We start from the raw sequence: 18,242 nt of genomic DNA on the forward strand, positions 1-18,242 counted from the left end.
TGAAATGGATGCACCTAGCTTACAAGCTTGTTTAGGTCTGTGCTCTGACAATCCAGTTTCATAGAGGACACAGGTGCGTGAACATGTGTGCACAGGGTGAATTTTGCTCTGAAGCAGTCTCACACCTACAGAACAATTTTAGAAACAGACCAAGGCCCTTTCAGTTTTTCCACTGTTTGAGAATGAATTGTTGGCATCATACACACACACACACACACACACACACACACACACTCATTCTTCTCTGAACAATCATGTTTAATCACAACCAGGAAGTGTGTATGTCTCAGCACAGTATGCTATTTAATCCTGTCCAGTTGTGCCAGCTGTGCTCTGCATATTCTCATGGCAATCAAACCAGTTTAGAGGCATGAGTGGCCTTCAGCAGGGTAAGTCTTGAGTTCTGCTAGAAAAACTCTTTCTTAGATCTACAGGACCTTAACTATTTTGCAGAATGAGTCTCAGCTGTCAGACATTTCTTCATGAATCTCAACTTGTCCTTTACTGATGATGTGTCCTTACCACTTGACTATACCATCTCATATCTCTACTGGGCACCCTCCTACACAGGCATTTAAAAAGCATTTTGTAGCAAACATGTTATGGAATCCCTCAAGTTTTGAGTCTAGGTGTTTATTTATCTTGCTTCAAGTGCATAGCTTTCATATGCCTTCAGTATTTGATTTGATGCTCCCTTCCATGCAGATTCCCTTTCTGCTATATTAAGGATCTGACAACAGTGTGGCCAGGACCTAGTGCTCATGCCCCACCTTAGGCTATAACACCTGGTGACTCTTGTGGTCACACATAAACTTCCCCAAATAGAAGCTTTAGCTCATTCAACAATTGCAACACTTCTGATTGGGAGAAGGCAGATTTTAGGGAACAAATATGCTGGGTTTGTTTCCATGGATATAAATTGCATGTATGTATTTTTATGTGTGCATGTGTATGTGGAAGTCATTGGCCAATGTTAGATGTCTTCCTAGATTGCTGTCTATTTTAGTTTGTAAGACAAGGTCTCTCAGTGAATTCAGAGCTCATTTACTCAGCTAGGCTTTATGTCTAATGAGTTCCAGAGATCTGCCTGCCCTTCCCCTGAGTGCTAGGATTAGATGCAAAAGCTGCCAAGCCTGTCTCTTATGTGGGTGCTGGCGATCCAAACTAGTGTCCTCATGCTTGTTGACCAGGTACGTAATCAACTGAACCCTTCTTTTCACCCTGTTCTAATCTGATAATCAATATTTTTTGAACAAGCTAGTTGTAGACAGAGTGTCTGCTCTGTGTTATCATAATTCCTTTAGCCAGAACAAACTTTGTAGGCATCATGGGTCAGAAAAAAATCACAAGCCATGTGACTGATCTCAGCTTCCTATACAGCATCAGGCAGGGGCCTCACCAGGCCCAAGGACAAAAGCACTGATCCCATAGGGTTATGCTCAGTTTATTGTACCTCTCCTTTCCTAAGCTTTCCTTCCTTTTTAATTGTTTTGAGACAAGGTCTCATGGCTTCAAACTAACTTAACGGACAAGTGGGCTGCTAGCTGCCTGAATCTCCACTGTAGGGAGGGATGGTTTTGAATCCTGATCTTCCTAGCTGCCTCTCAAATGCTAGGATTATATATATGCACGTTTTAAGATACATTTTAAAAAGAATAGTAGGTTGTACTGTCAGTTTAAACACTGAATGGAATATAAATGTGGGGTACAAAAGCATGAATCAGTCTGCAGTTTAGAGATGCATTACATGCTTTTATTTATTAAAGACACCTTTCAAATTGAGTGGAAACCTGAATGTCTTACCAAAGCTAAATGTGCATCAGAAATCAATGAACAGATCCCAAGGCAGCCTGCTACCTCATTCATCAAAGACACCAGTTCTTCTATGATAGAATTCTTGACCTGATGCTCCCTTTCACACTGAGTGTGGTAAACAAGAGAGAAGTTATTTCTATGAACCATCCCTACCATCTGTTGTGACCTCTGGCATATATTTGCCAGTGTACAACTCACTCAAAGAAAAGATTTATTCATTATACACTCACTTTCCAACATCCCCCTTCCCAAATGACATTTTCTAAAGTATGTTTTAGGGAACCCTGCAAATCAGAATTCTGTTTGTTGTGGACTAAAATGCATTTGGGGTAAAAAGAGAAAGAAAGGACTGAGTAACAAAAGTGCCCACTGTGGACCTTCTGAGAGCCTACATTACACATATGTGAAAGAGGAAAGGAGAAAAAAACAAAAAACAAAAAACAAACCAACAACCATTGATTTGGGGCCCTTTAAGATCAAAAATACGGTCCGGGCAGTGGTGGCCAATGCCTTTAATCCCAACACTTGGGAGGCAGAGGCAGGTGGATTTCTGAGTTCGAGGCCAGTCTGGTCTACAGAGTGAGTTCCAGGACAGCCAGGGCTANACAGAGAAACCCTGTCTTGAAAAACCAAAAACAAAGAAACAAACAGAAAGATTAAAAATATGGAACAATAATTTTTAATAGAAAATTTTCAGAATTAGGCTTCTATAGAAAAATCGAAAGAAAAGATATTTAATAATCATGCTATGTCACTTTAACTTAAATGTTGCTCTTTAAAAAAAGAACTCAAGAAGTTAGATACACAGGCAAATATTCAATTCACTAATAACAGTGAGATTTTTAACTTAGTCAAACAAATGGCAAGTTTAACAAATGGTATCAGTGACAGTGTGGGACTCAGCTGTATTGCAAATCTTTTGGAGAGTAGTTTAGCAAATGTAGGGGTGGATCTGATGGTCTACTTCCTCAATTGGTTCTTAATCTGTCAGTAAAGAAACCATGGGCTAACTGTTGGGTGAAAGGAATAGACTGGACTTCTGGGTCCCTGGAGAAAAAGAGACAGGGAGGAGGTTTACCATGCTTTGGAGAGAGAAAAGCCAAGCAGCTATGTGAGGTCTTGGGAAGAGCGGGGGCTTGAGGCTGCTCCTATAGGTGGGTGGTCGGGGATGTTTGGTAGGGACTAGATGTATCTTAGCAACTAAAGTTTAGGGAAGGTGGGAGGTATGGAAATAAGAATAGTGTTAAGGGTACACTTTTCCAGGTAGGATATAGTAGTGGCCAACAAAGGCAAGTTGAAATTGAATAACTGTGTGTGTATGTATTCTATCCATGGATTCAAGGGAAGCTGGGTAGGGGCTGGTAGCATGGCCTTTTCACAGAACTTAGGCAAGCTAGCAAAGTTACACGCAACAACAAGCAAACATATAAATACTTAGTTTACAACTGCCTATCTGGGATTCTCTTATTAGAGGAATAATAAAAACTGAAGAAAATGTTTTATATACAAAGATTTGAGTGGTTGGTCTTCTTTTTCTTCTATATGCTCCTCTCTGTGTGTTTGTCTATGTATAAGGGGGTTGTGTGTGTGTGTGTGTGTGTTTGCACATAAGAGTATACATTACACTCACAGGGGTCAAAGTGTCCTACTCTTAACTTATTTTTTTTTCTCTTGAAACAGGGTCTACAATTGAAGTTGGACCTAGGCTGGTAGTTACCATGTCCACCATGCCTGATCCTGCCTCTACCACCCACACTCCTGAGGACACAGGTACACACATTGCTACATCTGACCCTCATAGTTCTCCTAGGATTTTAAACTAAGGTTCCCAGGCTTGCACAGCAACCACTCTTCCACCAAGTCAGCTCCCCAGTTCTTTGTACTTCTTATAATGAAAACAAAAACTCAAATAATTAGAAGGCCCCATAGAAGAAACCATTTTAGTAAGCAAAGGTATAGGATATAATGTTGCCCACAAAAAATATTTAAACAGTATTTTCAATAGTGTGGAAGAAATGATTCTGTGACAATACTTCCCAAATCTATGAGCTTAAATAGAAATATAGATAGCCTGTTACTGATGGTGAGAGCTTAGGTTAGCATATCATTTCTTCCAAACTTGATTAAGGTATAGCAGAACTGTGGAAGGAATTTCAGACCCTTACAAAAATTAGTATAAAAATACCACAAAGCTTTATCAAAATGAGGATTGAGGCAGCTGGTAAGTCACCTGCCAATTAAGTGATTTGTTATATGGCATGAGCAATTCAGCTTCCGCCTTTGAGACATATACATTGTGAACTCTCAGGGTTGTTAGGAAAATATGACATTAACACAGTGAACAGGAGCAGCCTAGCTATTTCCTAATCTCAGAAGGAAAAACAACAAATAAGCTAGAAAAAAAAATTTTAGCTATGTTTATTTTATAGATGATATAAGGCATATTAGGTAAGAGCTGATTTTCTTTTCTCTTCCACCGTTTTCTGAATTTCCCAACCTTTCTATGATAGGCGTATATCACTTTTTTCATAAATGTTTTAGTGAAACATAAAACACATGTTACTTTCGTAATCATAAAAATTAAAGTTTACTTGTTAAAAAAGATTTATTTTTGTAAAAAGGCAAATACCTGTCGTTTTGTCGTGTAATCTGCCAAGATGTTAAGGAGCTTATAAAATACCTCGAACCAGGGGAGGTAGCTGAGGAAAATAAAGAAACATAACAAGTATTAGTATGCAGGTCAAAAACTCGAATGAGGACTTAACCCAAAACATTTCAGGTTTTCTTTACATCCTAAAGATTCTAACCAAGGCTGCTAAAATCCAAACTGGTTAAATGCTAATTATTTTTGGGCTTTTAAAAAACCATGCCTTTGCTTTGTGAATCTGAACATTTATTGTTCATTATGAATTACTCCTGTGTCTCAAAACTAGACCTGGTTCACACTGAACAAATTCAAACTGGAGTGCAATCAGGCACTGTTTCAGTAGCCAGAACTTTCCCACCATTCCCACAGCCTCTAGAAACACATCTACTCTATTTCTCATGACTGGACTCATAGCAATGCAGAGCATGCCCATTGTTGACCTCTGCCAAATGTCTCATTACAAAAACCAATCATGTTAGTATATCAGACCTTTTGCCTCCACTGCACCTGTGCTATACTGGCTGCAGCATAAATGGATAACTCTGTTTCCCCTGCCATCTAGCACATTCTGAATATTGCTATCCTCAACTCACAAGATGGTCTGCCTTAAAGCTCAGTCTTGAAATTCACCCTCTGTATGGCTATCAGAATGACCTTTCAAAACGGCAAGTCTGGATAGGGCTGGCCAGAGAGGGCAAAGCTGCACAGGCAGCCAAGATATAGCCTGAGGTTTCTTCCCCTAGTCCTTCTTGCCTTCCTGGCACTCAACTCCTCGGATTACCAAAAATACAAAATGAAGAATGCCCTAGGGGATAGAGGGTGGCAAGTACGTGTAGCAGACCTGGAGACCTTGTGACCCAGCAGCAAGGACCTAGGCATGGGGCTGCAAGGTCACCTGTGGGGCCCAGACCCAGAACATAAAAAAAAGCCCAAGGAGGCATCTTAAAGAAGGCTTGGTACAACACTCAGTACCTGATGGCCACCTGGGAAGCCAAGTGAAGAACAAAGCCAAAAAAGAGAAAGGAAAGGACTGAGGCTAGGCCGAGATGTCACAGAACCTCTGGTCTCAAGCCCTCTCCTCCCACAGGCCCAAGAGATAACCCACTAGTGCCTTCTGCACTCTTGTTAGCTTTGTCAATCATGCCTAGACTCTGACCTCTCAATCCCCACATCAAGTGTCCAAAGCAGGGAATAACAAGGGATTCTGTATAGGCCAAGTGGAAGCCTGCCACCAGACAAAAACTGAGAAGGTAACGGATTCAGAAACCCCAGTATTCTCATAACTGAGACTGGTAGGCGTTTTATCTGCTCCCGACCTGGTTCCTGTCTTAGAGCATGTGACCACAACACCTCACATGATGATTGTGACTACGAGTCATATAGCACAGAGTTCTCCATGCCAATAAGGTATCTAGATGGGCCATCCTGAGGGTTTAGCCAATAAGCTTCCCTTCCCGAACGCTCCTTCTTACAAAAGATATTTAATCTCTGGTCTACCCTGAATAAGTTGTATGCATCCATTTTCACCATCAATAAACAATTTGAAATAGCAACAACTGTTTCCCTCATCAAGAACCTCTGGGGGAAAGCCTTTGTCATACAGAGCTGTGCTGCTTCTTCTGCAGAAGGCCCCTCCATGTCCCTGTACACTCACCTCTGATCTAAGTCAGTAATTCCCCCTCACCCCTGGCCCTAGGCTTGTCACAGGCATGCATAGCCTCGGTTCCCAACTCCACAATGTTTCCAGCTGCAACTGGACACCCAGGAGTTTGAGAATCCCTGTCTCCTAAGCCTCAGACTGTCTTGTTTCTTACCTGGGCTGGGGCCCCCATCTTAGGCTACATTCATAGCTAAACACCTCTTGTTTCATCTGCCTGAGCAGAGTTCACATAACCCAGAGGCATAAGACAGAATGTGGAACTGCAATTTTGGAAAGCTTGAGCCTCTCCCACTGGAGCAATATGATTTCCAGCACCCTCTTTTGTTCTTTCCCATTCTGATACCTGTTACTAAGAAATGCATAAAATGAACTGGCTACCTCCCCATCCCAAAAACAAACCCAATTCTGCAAAGCACATTTAATTATTGCAATGCCATCCCATTGCTATAGGACCACAGCAGTCTACACTTCTCAGAAAGGGTTCTTTGGCTTTTTCTTCTCAGGATCTTGATCAACTGTCTCAGTTTTCTAGAGACATGCAGCTTTACAATGGATATACCAGGCATCTGTGAGCCTGCCCAAGCCAGCACACTTTTGGCCCTTTTCTCCCTCTGGCCTTCATAAACGAGTCTAGTTGATTTCTGCTCATTCTTCTAATAGCCTCTTGCCCTCTTGAACCTACTTTTGTGCCTCAATTCCTTCCATGGTGGTCATGTATACAATACTATTACAATGTCCCTTCCCACAGCATAATGCTTAACAGCACGGTTGTGTTCTCAACAGACTATACAGACAGAGGGAAGGGTGCACACTTCCTTCATGGTTTCCTCAGCACCAAACCAAGAATGGAGTGTGGCCACTCTGAGTTCAGAGTTTATTGGGAAACACAGACACACACACACACACACACACACACACACACTTAGATGAAGACTAGCAGACAGCAAGGGCCCTTTGGTGCCATGGAAAAGTTAGTGAGAAGTATTTCCCACTCCCAAGAAGCATACCCTGCCCCCCACCAACCCCCACACACTTTAAATGGCTTTGTTCTCTCAGAAACCTTCCCAAAACTTCTGAGAGCAGGCATGAAAGAAGCCTGCTGCTCTGGCTCGCTCACATCTGCAAATGGAGTCTTTTACTGATAGATAGGCCTGAACCCAAGGCAGGACCCAGATGTGACATCCTGCCCAGGAGAGGGGATCAGCACCCTGTACAGATTACTGCTGGATCACTGAGGGTAATAAATGAAGTGAGAGGTAATAGAGAGGACAGATAAAGTGCACAAGCTCCTATCTGTGACGTCTGTCTGAAGCCAGAACATGCTACTGTAAAATTTAAGTAGCTTATCAAAATATACTGATAAGCAACTTAACTTTTCACTTCTAGTGACAGTATTATCACTTATGTTAATATGTTTCCATCATCTCTGGCAGCCACATATGGACTCTTCCAGAGCAAATGGCTGCTGCCACTCTCCACAGCGCTAGCTCTGGAGGAGCAATGTAAACATTCAAAAGGGATTAGGCACTAGATAGCATGCTCTCTTCCTCTTCCGCTAAATAAACCTCCATGAGCTAAAAGCCATTAGAGTAGAACAAGGAATCCCTCTCCCATGAAAACCACACAGATTAGGGGACTCTTAGTAAACAAATTCAGGCAACAGTTACAAATATTTCTTTTCCTGAAAGTAATATCACTAGGTAAACCCAATAACTGAAAGTCAGGAAAGAGGAAAGGGCAAGCAGGCCCCAAGCAGAGGCAAGCAAAGCTCAGCTCCTTTCATGAATACACACAAGAGGCAGTACAGCAGGGCAGCCTGCTTCTCCCAGCTGCTGGAACTTAAACAGTGCATACTAAAGTAGTTTGGGACAACTAGTCAACATGTACCCTGCAGCCTCAGTATCCTCACCTGGTGAGGATCATCTGGCCCACAGAGCCAGCCCACTTTACTTTACAAGCCTCAGCCTCAACAAACCAATTCCTTTGGCTAGGCAGGCAGGATCATTTGCATGGACTGCTTGGTAGTTAGTTACCCAGGAAGCCAGGCACTTCTTTTTCGTTTGGCCTGACCAGGCACAACTGCTCCCCACATGTTGTCCCCTGTGTGCTGACAGATGAATGTCTAGGATGGCAGTGTTAGGGTTTTGAAATCAAACTGCAGCTGTCTTCTTCAAAGTGTCTCAGCTTCCCAGCTAGGAGGCCATGATTCACAGCTGAGCTCTGTCAGCTGGCACTTCCCACCCTGCTTCATTAGTGCTGCACCCGGCCGCACTACCAAGAGGCTGCAGGTGAAGACGTGGAGCCCCTACTCCATCCTGTGTGTGTCTGTCAGCAGTGAGTAAACAGTGCTTCCCAGTCCACAGAGGAAACAAGCACTCTATCAGAGAGCTCCTTCCTGGTCACCTCCAAGGCCCCAAACTCTTAGGTCAGGGTATGCTTGCATCTCACTGCAGGAGAACACAGTGTGGTAGGCTCAGTCCAAGCACTAGGGCTAAATTGCAAATAATAAGAAGGACATGGTCCTGGTCCAGAAAAGAAAAAAACGCAAGAGAAGATGTCTAGGTGGGAGAAGCCAGCTATCCTCAAGCACTGTTATTTCAGGGCTTTGCAGTGATACAGAATCCTAATGGATCATTATCATGACCCTACCAGCAGCGATGGAAAGGCTGCAGGGAGATACCTGCCTCAGCTGTCAGCCTGGATCCAAGCTCCTCTCACAGTTCAGGTAGCTTGGCCCTCACATCTAGATCCAACTGTCAATGGGGAAATGCTGCTTTGTGGGAATCCACAGAAAATCTTAAAGTTAAAGGAGCTGAGGTAGTGCCACAGATACCTCTCCACGTAGCCAGATGAGCATTGTGGGCCCATGAAGGCAGTCCAGCCCTATGTTCCAGGAACTACTCTAACAATAACCCAATTCACAATCGTCCTTAAATGGCCTGATGGTGTAGTAACCATGGTTTGTATGAACATAAGGTAGGTAGCCAGAAAGTCAGCACAGGCTGGATGAAAACCTTCTACTTTTCAATGTGTCAGCTTGATGAGCTGCTTACTTCAGAGCTGAACTCAGGTACAGAGTCCAACTGAGATCAGACTCTGTCCTCTGATCTCACCTCACTAAATGGATGATGGTTAGGCTAGCCATTTTACTGAGGGGTGTGTGTGTGTGTGTGATGGGATTGGGATTACATATCTGTACTACCTATTTAGCTAAACACCTAAGGTAGAGAATGGAAGCTGTAGCAGGGTCCTGGAGTTCAAGAGGGAGAGAAGTTATGGCAGCAACAAAAATGGTGTGGAAAGTCAAGGCGAGCAGAGAGATCATCAGGAAGGCAGTCCTGTATGGGAACGGTGATAGGAAGGCATCAGTGTAGGACACCCAGGAATTGTGCAAATGAGATGAGAAAGATGTCTACAGTAGGAGGAGGTGGCAGTTTCATTTAAAGTGTTGGTCCAAATACAGTGAGGGAATGCAGCTGTGCGGGAAGATGTAGCAGGAGCCTGGTGACATACTAGGAGAATGATCAAGTAGCTAAGTGTGCAATAGAAACCAAGGGTCTTGATACCAGATATGTGAATTAGAAATATGGTTAGGGAAGAAGTAAGAATGAATCCTGGCTGGATACAGCTGTGAAATCATGACACATAGAGATAGCTAAGATACAGAAATATAAATATAAATGTGCACAATCAGATTACAGGTACGCACACTCATATACACATAGTAGAGTGAATGGCAGGAAAGGCCGGTAGGAAGAAATGTTTCTATTATAATGGGCACTCTCAGTGTCTAGATAAGGTTTCTTCTAAATAGCATTCTTTATTAAGAATGAGGGTTCTCTATAGAAATGTCTGCTTCCAAGGCAAGAGCTAAGAAGTGCTTTAAGCCATATCAAGCAAGTCTGTGTTTACTTCGTGGTATGGACATATCAAAAGGACACAAAAGTTGGTGAAGAAATCCTACTGACAGGATCTGTGACAATCAAAGCACGTACTAACAAAGGGATTAGACAGAGTCCTGGCAGATAAAAATGACAAACAGAACATTTGCTGAGTGATGAGGCTACTTGCATAGTCTGGAAGAGTCTTCACAATCAAGTTGTAAATCACAGGGGAAACAGAAAGGAAAACCCCAAGGTTACAACCTTCATCAAATAACAGAAAAGTACAAAATAGTGTGTCACCAGACAGAATGCCATAGAAAACAGCACAACTTTATCAACTTCTTGGCAGGGAAGCAAAGCATTATCTTGAGGAAGCATTAGATATATCACACAGGCAGTTATTCTCCAATGTAAGAGCCTTGCTGTCCTGTTCATAAAGGTGCTAAAACATTGAGGAGCTGGGCCAGACTAAAGCACAGATATAACTAATAACTGCAAAGTTAATTCTCAACTTGATTTCTTAAAAATGTGAATCCAAGGATTTCACTAACATTTTCATTTTTATGATTGGTATGTAGTTATGTAGAAGAAAAATGTTTTTTTAAATGCATACTAAAATGTTTGCCTTTATTATTATTTTAACCATATGTCCCAAACAGGGGAGGAAAAAAGCTGCCTTGTGTGTTGAGCTTCCAATTTTTTATTTAAGTTTGGCTAGTATTTAAAACACTACGTACAAAATAGTGTCTTCCTCTATCAGAAAGAGTATGAAGACATCATCTAGACTGCACACCATAATGGCTTTAGTTGAAAAGCAAAAGAAAAGTTTAAAGCATGGCCAGAGAGTCAGCCACACTGAGAACACTGAGAAGGTGGTGGCAGCTGTGGAAGCTATACTTCATCTCAGAGAGGCTGAGCTTCAGCTGGACTCTGAGTGAGCTGGGACCCAGGGAGGTGGGAAAGCTGGAAGCAATGGGCACAAAGATCAGCACAAACAGAAAAACACCTCTCATAAATAAGGGCTGGAGCAAGGATAATTGTGAAAGCTGGAGAGCATCCAGGGCTGGACTCTGAAGGACCAAACTAATGGGCTACTTGATTACTCAGCAACTAAGATGGGGAGGGACCAACGGGACAAGGAAAGAGAAGTAACATCCTAGGGATGAGTATTGAAAACCAGGAGAAAGTGGCTACCTCTCTTAGTAAACTCAGCTCTAGAAGAACCACTGTCTGACTTGCTTTCCTGAAATGAAAACCTTAGCTAATATAATCCAGTCATCCTTAAAACTTGAAAAAGATCAGTAAAATATCCTGGCTCTAGTTTAGAAGAAAATAATAAAAAGAATTTATTGTAAAATTTCAGCAAATAAATACTTGGGGCATATTATATGGGAAGATAAAGTGAAGTAATAACTTCCTGGCAGGGCACTGGACATATGGCTATGGCAACTTGAGAACAGTTCTCCAAGACTTGGGGACCTTATCGATAAAAAGAAGCAACAGGGCTGTAGAGATGGCCCAATGGTTAGGAACATTAGCTGCTTTTCTAGAGTGCCTGAGCCTCCAACTCAGGTGTCTCACAACCACCTGTAACTCCAGCTTCAAGGGATCTGACACCCCCTTCCAGACTCAGTGGGTACCTGCAGTCACATGTGGATATGCCTAGACATAGGCACACACTTACACATATTTAAAAATATTTAAAATATTTTATTAAGAATGCAACCAGGGGCTGGTGAGATGGCTCAGTGGGTAAGAGCACCCTACTGCTCTTCCGAAGGTCCAGAGTTCAAATCCCAGCAACCACATGGTGGCTCACAACCATCCGTAACGAGATCTGGCGCCCTCTTCTGGAGTGTCTGANCTGGCGCCCTCTTCTGGAGTGTCTGAAGACAGCTACAGTGTACTTACATATAATAAATAAATCTTTAAAAAAAAAAAAAAAAAAAAAAAAGAATGCAACCAGCCACATTGCTCCAAGTCAGTCTCTCTTTCTTTCTCTTTCCTTCCTTACAAGGTTTCTCTGTGTAGCCCTAGCTGTCCTAGAACTCACTCTGTAGACCAAGTTGGTCTTGAACTCAGAGATCTGCCTGCCTCTGCTTCCTGAGTACAGGGATTAAAGGTGTGTGCCACCACCGTCTGGCCATATCATAGTTTCTTAAGCTTTTGTACTGACAGTTAATTTTTTGCCCGAGAAATTTCTATGTGACCTAGGCATAACACTGTGCAAAATAGGTGTACAAACTAAACATTTAACAATAAATCATAAAGAAATTCACCTTAACTATTCTTTAGTAAACTTGTAATTTTACCATTTACTAAATATAAAAGCAAATTTGCATTCTAATCAGATGGACGTATTTGCTTATTTTCACATAAAAAATTAAATCCCGATTAAATATTTGATACCACAGATAGAGTATCATTAATGATTTTCAGGGTTTATCATTATTTTTGTTTTTTTAAGACAGGGTATGGCTTTGTTATAATCAATATTTTCACTTTATAATCATCAGCATGGAGTAATCAATATTTTCACTTTATAATCGTCAGCATGGAGAATGCTGCTTCACACAAATACTTGGTACAAAATAGCAGCAGTTCAAACAATTTTGTAAAATCAAATATTCTAATACTATAAAATCTGATGATACGCTAATTTGATACTTATTGACGGTAGGAAAGCATTAAAAGCATTTGCTTTCCTTATATAACTAAGCCACTGTTCCAATAAGAGCTGAAAAGAAAAGACAGTGAAAAGCCTGCAGTTCATGACCTAACAGCTCAGAGTCTAAGCTGATGTGCTCCCACAGCATTGCTGGCTGTGTCATGACAGATGAGCAGTGTGATACAGACAAGCTGGCCAGAAACACCAAGACCCATTTCACATTTGGTCTTGAGTTACTGTTTGATTTTTGGGTGTTCAAAAGTCTTTACTGTTGACAACTGTTGACATACTTGCATGCATGTCCTCAACATTCAGCCATAGTTTAAGGATCAGTACCTAACTTACAGAGCTGACATACAACGAGAGGAGCCCAGTCTAGTGCTTAAACCCCACTCCTGGGCTTCCCTGGTTATTGCTCTTGCTGATCTTAGCTATGATCTTAATTTTCTTTGGATCCTGGTTTCAGAGTCAGGGGTTCTTCATGCACACACACTACAGGAGACATACATCCTATGTCAAGCAGAGTGCATCAGAAAGCAGAATCATAAGAAGAAGAAAAAAAAATTCAACAAGATGTGGCTACCTCAAACAGAAGTTGCTACTCTGTCCTTCTTGTGGGACTGAGCATCTACCCCAGATCCTCTGCTAGTGTCTGTCAGTGTTTGAGTCAGACAGACATCAGCTGTCCATGGGGTAAATCATAACCCACACTCAGGACGCAGAATTTCACAGAGACACTTTAGAGAGCTGGACACCTGCTCAGTGCTGACAAATGAAGACCTGGCAGCACCAGCCCAGATAACAAACAACCAAGAGAGAAACAAGATAAAAACAAGCATGGTGACACAACAGCTACATCAAAAGGAAATGATTTCAATATCAAAGGACAAGAGAAGCCTTTGGGAAAGTTCTCAAATACTTAAAGAAAAAAAAAAGACTTCTTTTCTGGTTATGCTATGCAAGTAAAACATGAAGTGTTATCAAGGCAGAGAAACCACAACCCCTTCCCTTAGAAACCCATCTGACTCATGAATTATTCTGTCTAAGAATTAAAGCATTGTTAAAATTAAAAACTAGATTTTGTTGAAGTCAATTTATTTTCAAACTCTTAGATCCATTCTTCCTAGATAAAATTCTAAATCCCACCCCCACCCCACCCCCCCATTTTTACTATGCACTTGTGGCATCTGTTTAACTGGATAAATTTTAATCCAGGAACATGAAGGTGTTTCAGGCTTCCCCTATATGAGGACTCCCCAAAGTTGACTCTACATGCTTGTCTTTTTCACTCCTACTTAACTGTTCAACTCTGTGTGTGCTTGGCTATGCCACACATTCTATGGCACAGCTTCCTGTGACAGAAAGCAATCATTGCTATAGTCACTACAAAGGCCAGGACCATTGGCACCAGAGGATAACAATCAGTCTGCACTTTTTAGATGGGGACCCCAACTTAGCGGGCTGCATTTTGGTTAGGAAAATAACCCAGGATTAAGAACCAAACATACCAAAAGCTTGTTGGAATCTGACAAATAATTAGAACATTGGTGATGCATATGCTTAGGGTGGGCCAAAGAATAGCTACAAAAGACTTCTTACCCCTTCCCTAAATCAGCCCATCGATTATTCCTCTTCTCATTGTCTTATTGGAAACCTAATTTTCCAAGTACTGACAAGTCCTTAAAGCATCCTGTAGTAGGCAGTACATTTATCTGTATTTTTTACTGCTCTTTCCTCCAAATGTACTGAAGAGAAAAGCTCTGACATGATTGCTCTTATCCACTTCTCCACCTTCCATTCTTTCCCTTCTTCCTGACTGGTGATGGGTGTGGCCCCATCAGAACCTTCCATAAGACATACCTCCTTCCCCATCATATCCATCCCCAAAATACTCTCACCTTTAGGCACAACAGAAATGGATCATGGGTGCTGGCCTAAGTTTACTAACGTAAGCCTTAGTACTGAACTGTGCATACTCCTCTCCAGGAGGTAAGCACACAGCTCTTTCCTGAACTAATACTGCAGCTTCAGTAAAGACCTCTGTGGAATTTGAAATAGCAGTTTCCAGCCCAGCATCACATGTTACATGTTTTCTAGTGTGTGCCTGGTGTTCTGCACAGTGTGAACACTTCACACTAGCAGAGCATACAGCAGCACTGGGTCAGTATAGTGTTAGAGGATCACAAGGGGGCAGAGCAAAGATTTCAAAAGCTTTCCCAGAGAAGTGACTCTACCAACTGCACAGCAGGAAGTTGTGGACCAAGCTTGTTCCTCCTTCCCCATCTGTGGAATGGGGATGGGACACCTATCCTTGAATGGCTGTCTGGAAGCTATGATATGGCTGAGTATAGTGTTGAAATACATCTCCAGCTGTGCTTGGAGCAGCGCTAACTTCCTTCACCCTGATATTGCCGCACTCTTACTGTTAATGAGACCAAAAGTCAAAGTAAGAAAAAAACACACCCCCTTTGGGAGATCAAAGCCAGTCCTGCCCAACCTGATCCTTCTGCTTTGCTCACAGCTGCTAATCTTGAATTGTAAATTTACTATGGTATCCAGTTAAGCTCAGAATCTCTGATTTATGCCCATAATTAATATCCCATTGTGATAGCTATTATATGTGCACAGGAAAATGTATTGTATGTGCTGAATGAATACAAATATTAATTTGTATTATGGAGTAAGTGTTCACAACAGACAGACAGACAGACAGACACACACACACACACACACACACCTCCTGTGAAACACCCGTGCTTATATAGACCTGCTGAAACATACACTTGGATTTGATTTTGGAAACAAGGCTCCTTTCTTGATGGGTACTCAATAATTGGTGCTTTTAGAGGAAGTGTCTGTTGTCTTCTTTCCTGAGATAGTATGACTGTGATTGAGGGATATTGCTCTAGAAGAGAGCACAGGGCCTGCTGCTGTTACCACTGGTGAATGCTGCTATTGGGAGACCTTAGGAATAACATCACCTGCACTGACAGCAAGCTGTAAGTTTTGGTATTTCCACTGAGTCCAGAGAGGGTGAGCACACAGGCCTTTCATCATGTTCCCAGGAGTTTATGGGGCGGCCCACTCCTGTACTCACACACCTGCAAGTTTCCCCATTCAGATCATCTGACTTTATGGCTGGAATTACAACTATAATATAATATAATGGTCCAGTGAGGTTCTAAGCCAGGCCCACCTTACTGAAGTTTTCATAGCCTAAGAGAGACATATTCTCTCTCTACAACTAGAACAAAAAACAGAAAAAAGACAAAGGCAAGAAACAGTTCCATAAGAAGTTCTGTCCTACTTTTAATAGTAAACAACAAAACTAATTATCCCATGGAGATGCTACTTGACATCATTTTAGAAGAAGTGAAAGTTAATAGGGAAGGGAGACACTTATCAAGTGTTAGTTGCCTTGATATAGTACTTGTTGTAGCAGCTGTATGAGGGCTGTCCTGTTTTACAGAAGATAAAACTGAGTCTCAGAAGCAGAATGACCTTTTTTTATGATGGTATGGCTACTAAAGCATAAAACTAGTCCAGTTTGTATTCTCAGTCCTATTTGCTCCATAAGAGTAGTGAAACTGAGAAGAGACATGGAATTCTTATCTTGCAATTCTCACTGTAACACCCTGGTACAATCAAAGCTTGCCTCCAAAACTCTGAAGCTATAAAGTACCTTGAGCAACCCAACTTTGGCTACCTCCCAACAATTCAGTGTGTTTTCTTACTTTGCCAGACCCAGGGATACCCGTCATGTGCCTACTCTTCCTTGATTTAGGAATTAGAGGGCACATTATATTGGAGATGGGGGTGGGGAGAGCACATCCTGGGGGAATTTCAAGTTTCCAGTGCCTGAAGTTGTGACCTAGATGTACATTTTCAAGAACTTACTAGAAAGACCAAAGCTTATGTCACAGGTTCTTAGGCTGTGTAGTCTTCTTAAATCTAATGCATGAAGCTCTGTGTACATGCTGTGGTGACATTTAAGGAAGCATTAGATTAAACAAGGTACCCAGCTTCCATGAACAGCACTCATTTATTTCATCTGCACCCACATCTCTGTTTGAATGCTCTCTCATTCCATCGCAAATCTCTCTATAAAAGTGTCTAGCTGTCTCTTAAAGCCATTTATGCTCAATGCTTCAGTGCCTTTCCTTGGCGACTCTTTCCATATACTTAATTTCTTTCAGAGAAACATTTCTGTCTCAATTCACAGAACAGCACACCAATCACCATAAGCAGGCAGGCAGGTAAAGGGAGAAAAGAGAGGCAAGCATGAGGTGAAAAGGCAAAGTATGAAGGTCGCTGGTCCATTAAAACTAATGTTTTGGAAGCAAAAAGTTTGGAGCCAAAAGAAAATGAATCTAGCACCTACCCCCAAGCAATCAGAGGGCTCTGAACTTGAATTTATAACTCAAACACTCTGGGCCATATGCAACTTGAGACGCACAACGGGTAGCACTACTGGGGATTTATGACTTATGACTTGTTCATATTTAATTTGTAACCAAACACTTCCCCTTCCTCTTAGCTACCTTAGAACTCTTGATTAACTCTTGTTTTCACAGGTCAGAGGTTAAATAAAGGAAGGGAAGCACTCTGGGGTGAGACTGCCCAGAGCACCACATCCAAGAGTGACCCTGTGCAAGAAACATTAAAATAAGTGATAAGGCCAGAGATTGCTCCAGACAGCTCATGTTCAAAGGCTCCTTTGGGTACTAGGCAGACCTGAGCAAGGAGAGTTGACAACAAAGTCAGACAGGAAGCTGGTCTGCTCTCAGTTACTTCTGGTGACTGCATGGCTCTCTCACTAAGACAGTTCTCATAGTGTTTCTCTAAGTAAAGCTGAAGGTTTTGAGGAAAATAAAGGAAGAACCTGTGCAAGCCAGGTAACCTCTCTCTTGTTTCCCTAGGCCACAGCAATCCATCCTATCAGCTAGACTGTGCTACTCAGAAGAAAACCTCTGCCTCTACCCAATTTTGTAGCAGCAATTCTGTGCTGGGCAGAGGAAAGCAGAATTCTCCACAGTAATCTTGAAGAAAAAAACAATCTGTCCAAGCATGACAAGATCCTAGCTCCAAGAACCTTTGCTGCTGTGCTGCTCAAGATACAGCAATGTGAGTAAAATATCATATGGACTTCTGTTAATTGAGGGATTTACCAATGCCAGGAGATCATCTTGAATTTGACTGAGTGATTTCAAGTAGATGCCAGAAAATGGTTTAGGAAAGTAGAGCATAGAAAAGCTAGGTAACTTGCTGAAAGCACAAGGCTTCAAAGATCAGGGTAACAGCTTAGTCTGCATGAGTTGCTATTCCAACAGGTAGTCATTCTCCAAAGAAGTAGTATAGTCAAGTGTCCTCTGAACACTTTACACACAGTACACTAACTCCATTAGTGTTTTTAAGCTGCTGCCCAAATGGAACAAATTGTCTAGCAGCAATCTTTCATTTGTTTCTTAACATAATTCAGGTTCCTGGGCAGAGGTGCTAAATGACCACTAAGGCTAAGTTTCTGCGTGTGGAGCTATGGTAAAGTTAGGAATGTCCAAAAAGAGGCAA

The 18,242-nt window shown here is 42.0% G+C and overlaps 1 protein-coding gene across 7 annotated transcripts in view; it reads right to left on the reverse strand.

Annotated features, from left to right (window-relative positions):
* The window catches only part of Dennd1a (DENN domain containing 1A), a 474,661-nt gene that overhangs the window by 242,041 nt on the left and 214,378 nt on the right, over positions 1-18,242 (reverse strand). For all 7 annotated transcript variants that reach the window (XM_029474571.1, XM_021183620.1, XM_029474570.1 and 4 more), the window contains one exon: positions 4,445-4,514. In XM_029474571.1, coding sequence (XP_029330431.1) covers positions 4,445-4,514 — 70 coding nt within the window. The remainder of the gene's footprint in view (positions 1-4,444; positions 4,515-18,242) is intronic.

The sequence above is a fragment of the Mus caroli genome, chromosome 2, assembly GCF_900094665.2.
Source record: "Mus caroli chromosome 2, CAROLI_EIJ_v1.1, whole genome shotgun sequence".
NCBI lineage: Eukaryota > Metazoa > Chordata > Mammalia > Rodentia > Muridae > Mus > Mus caroli.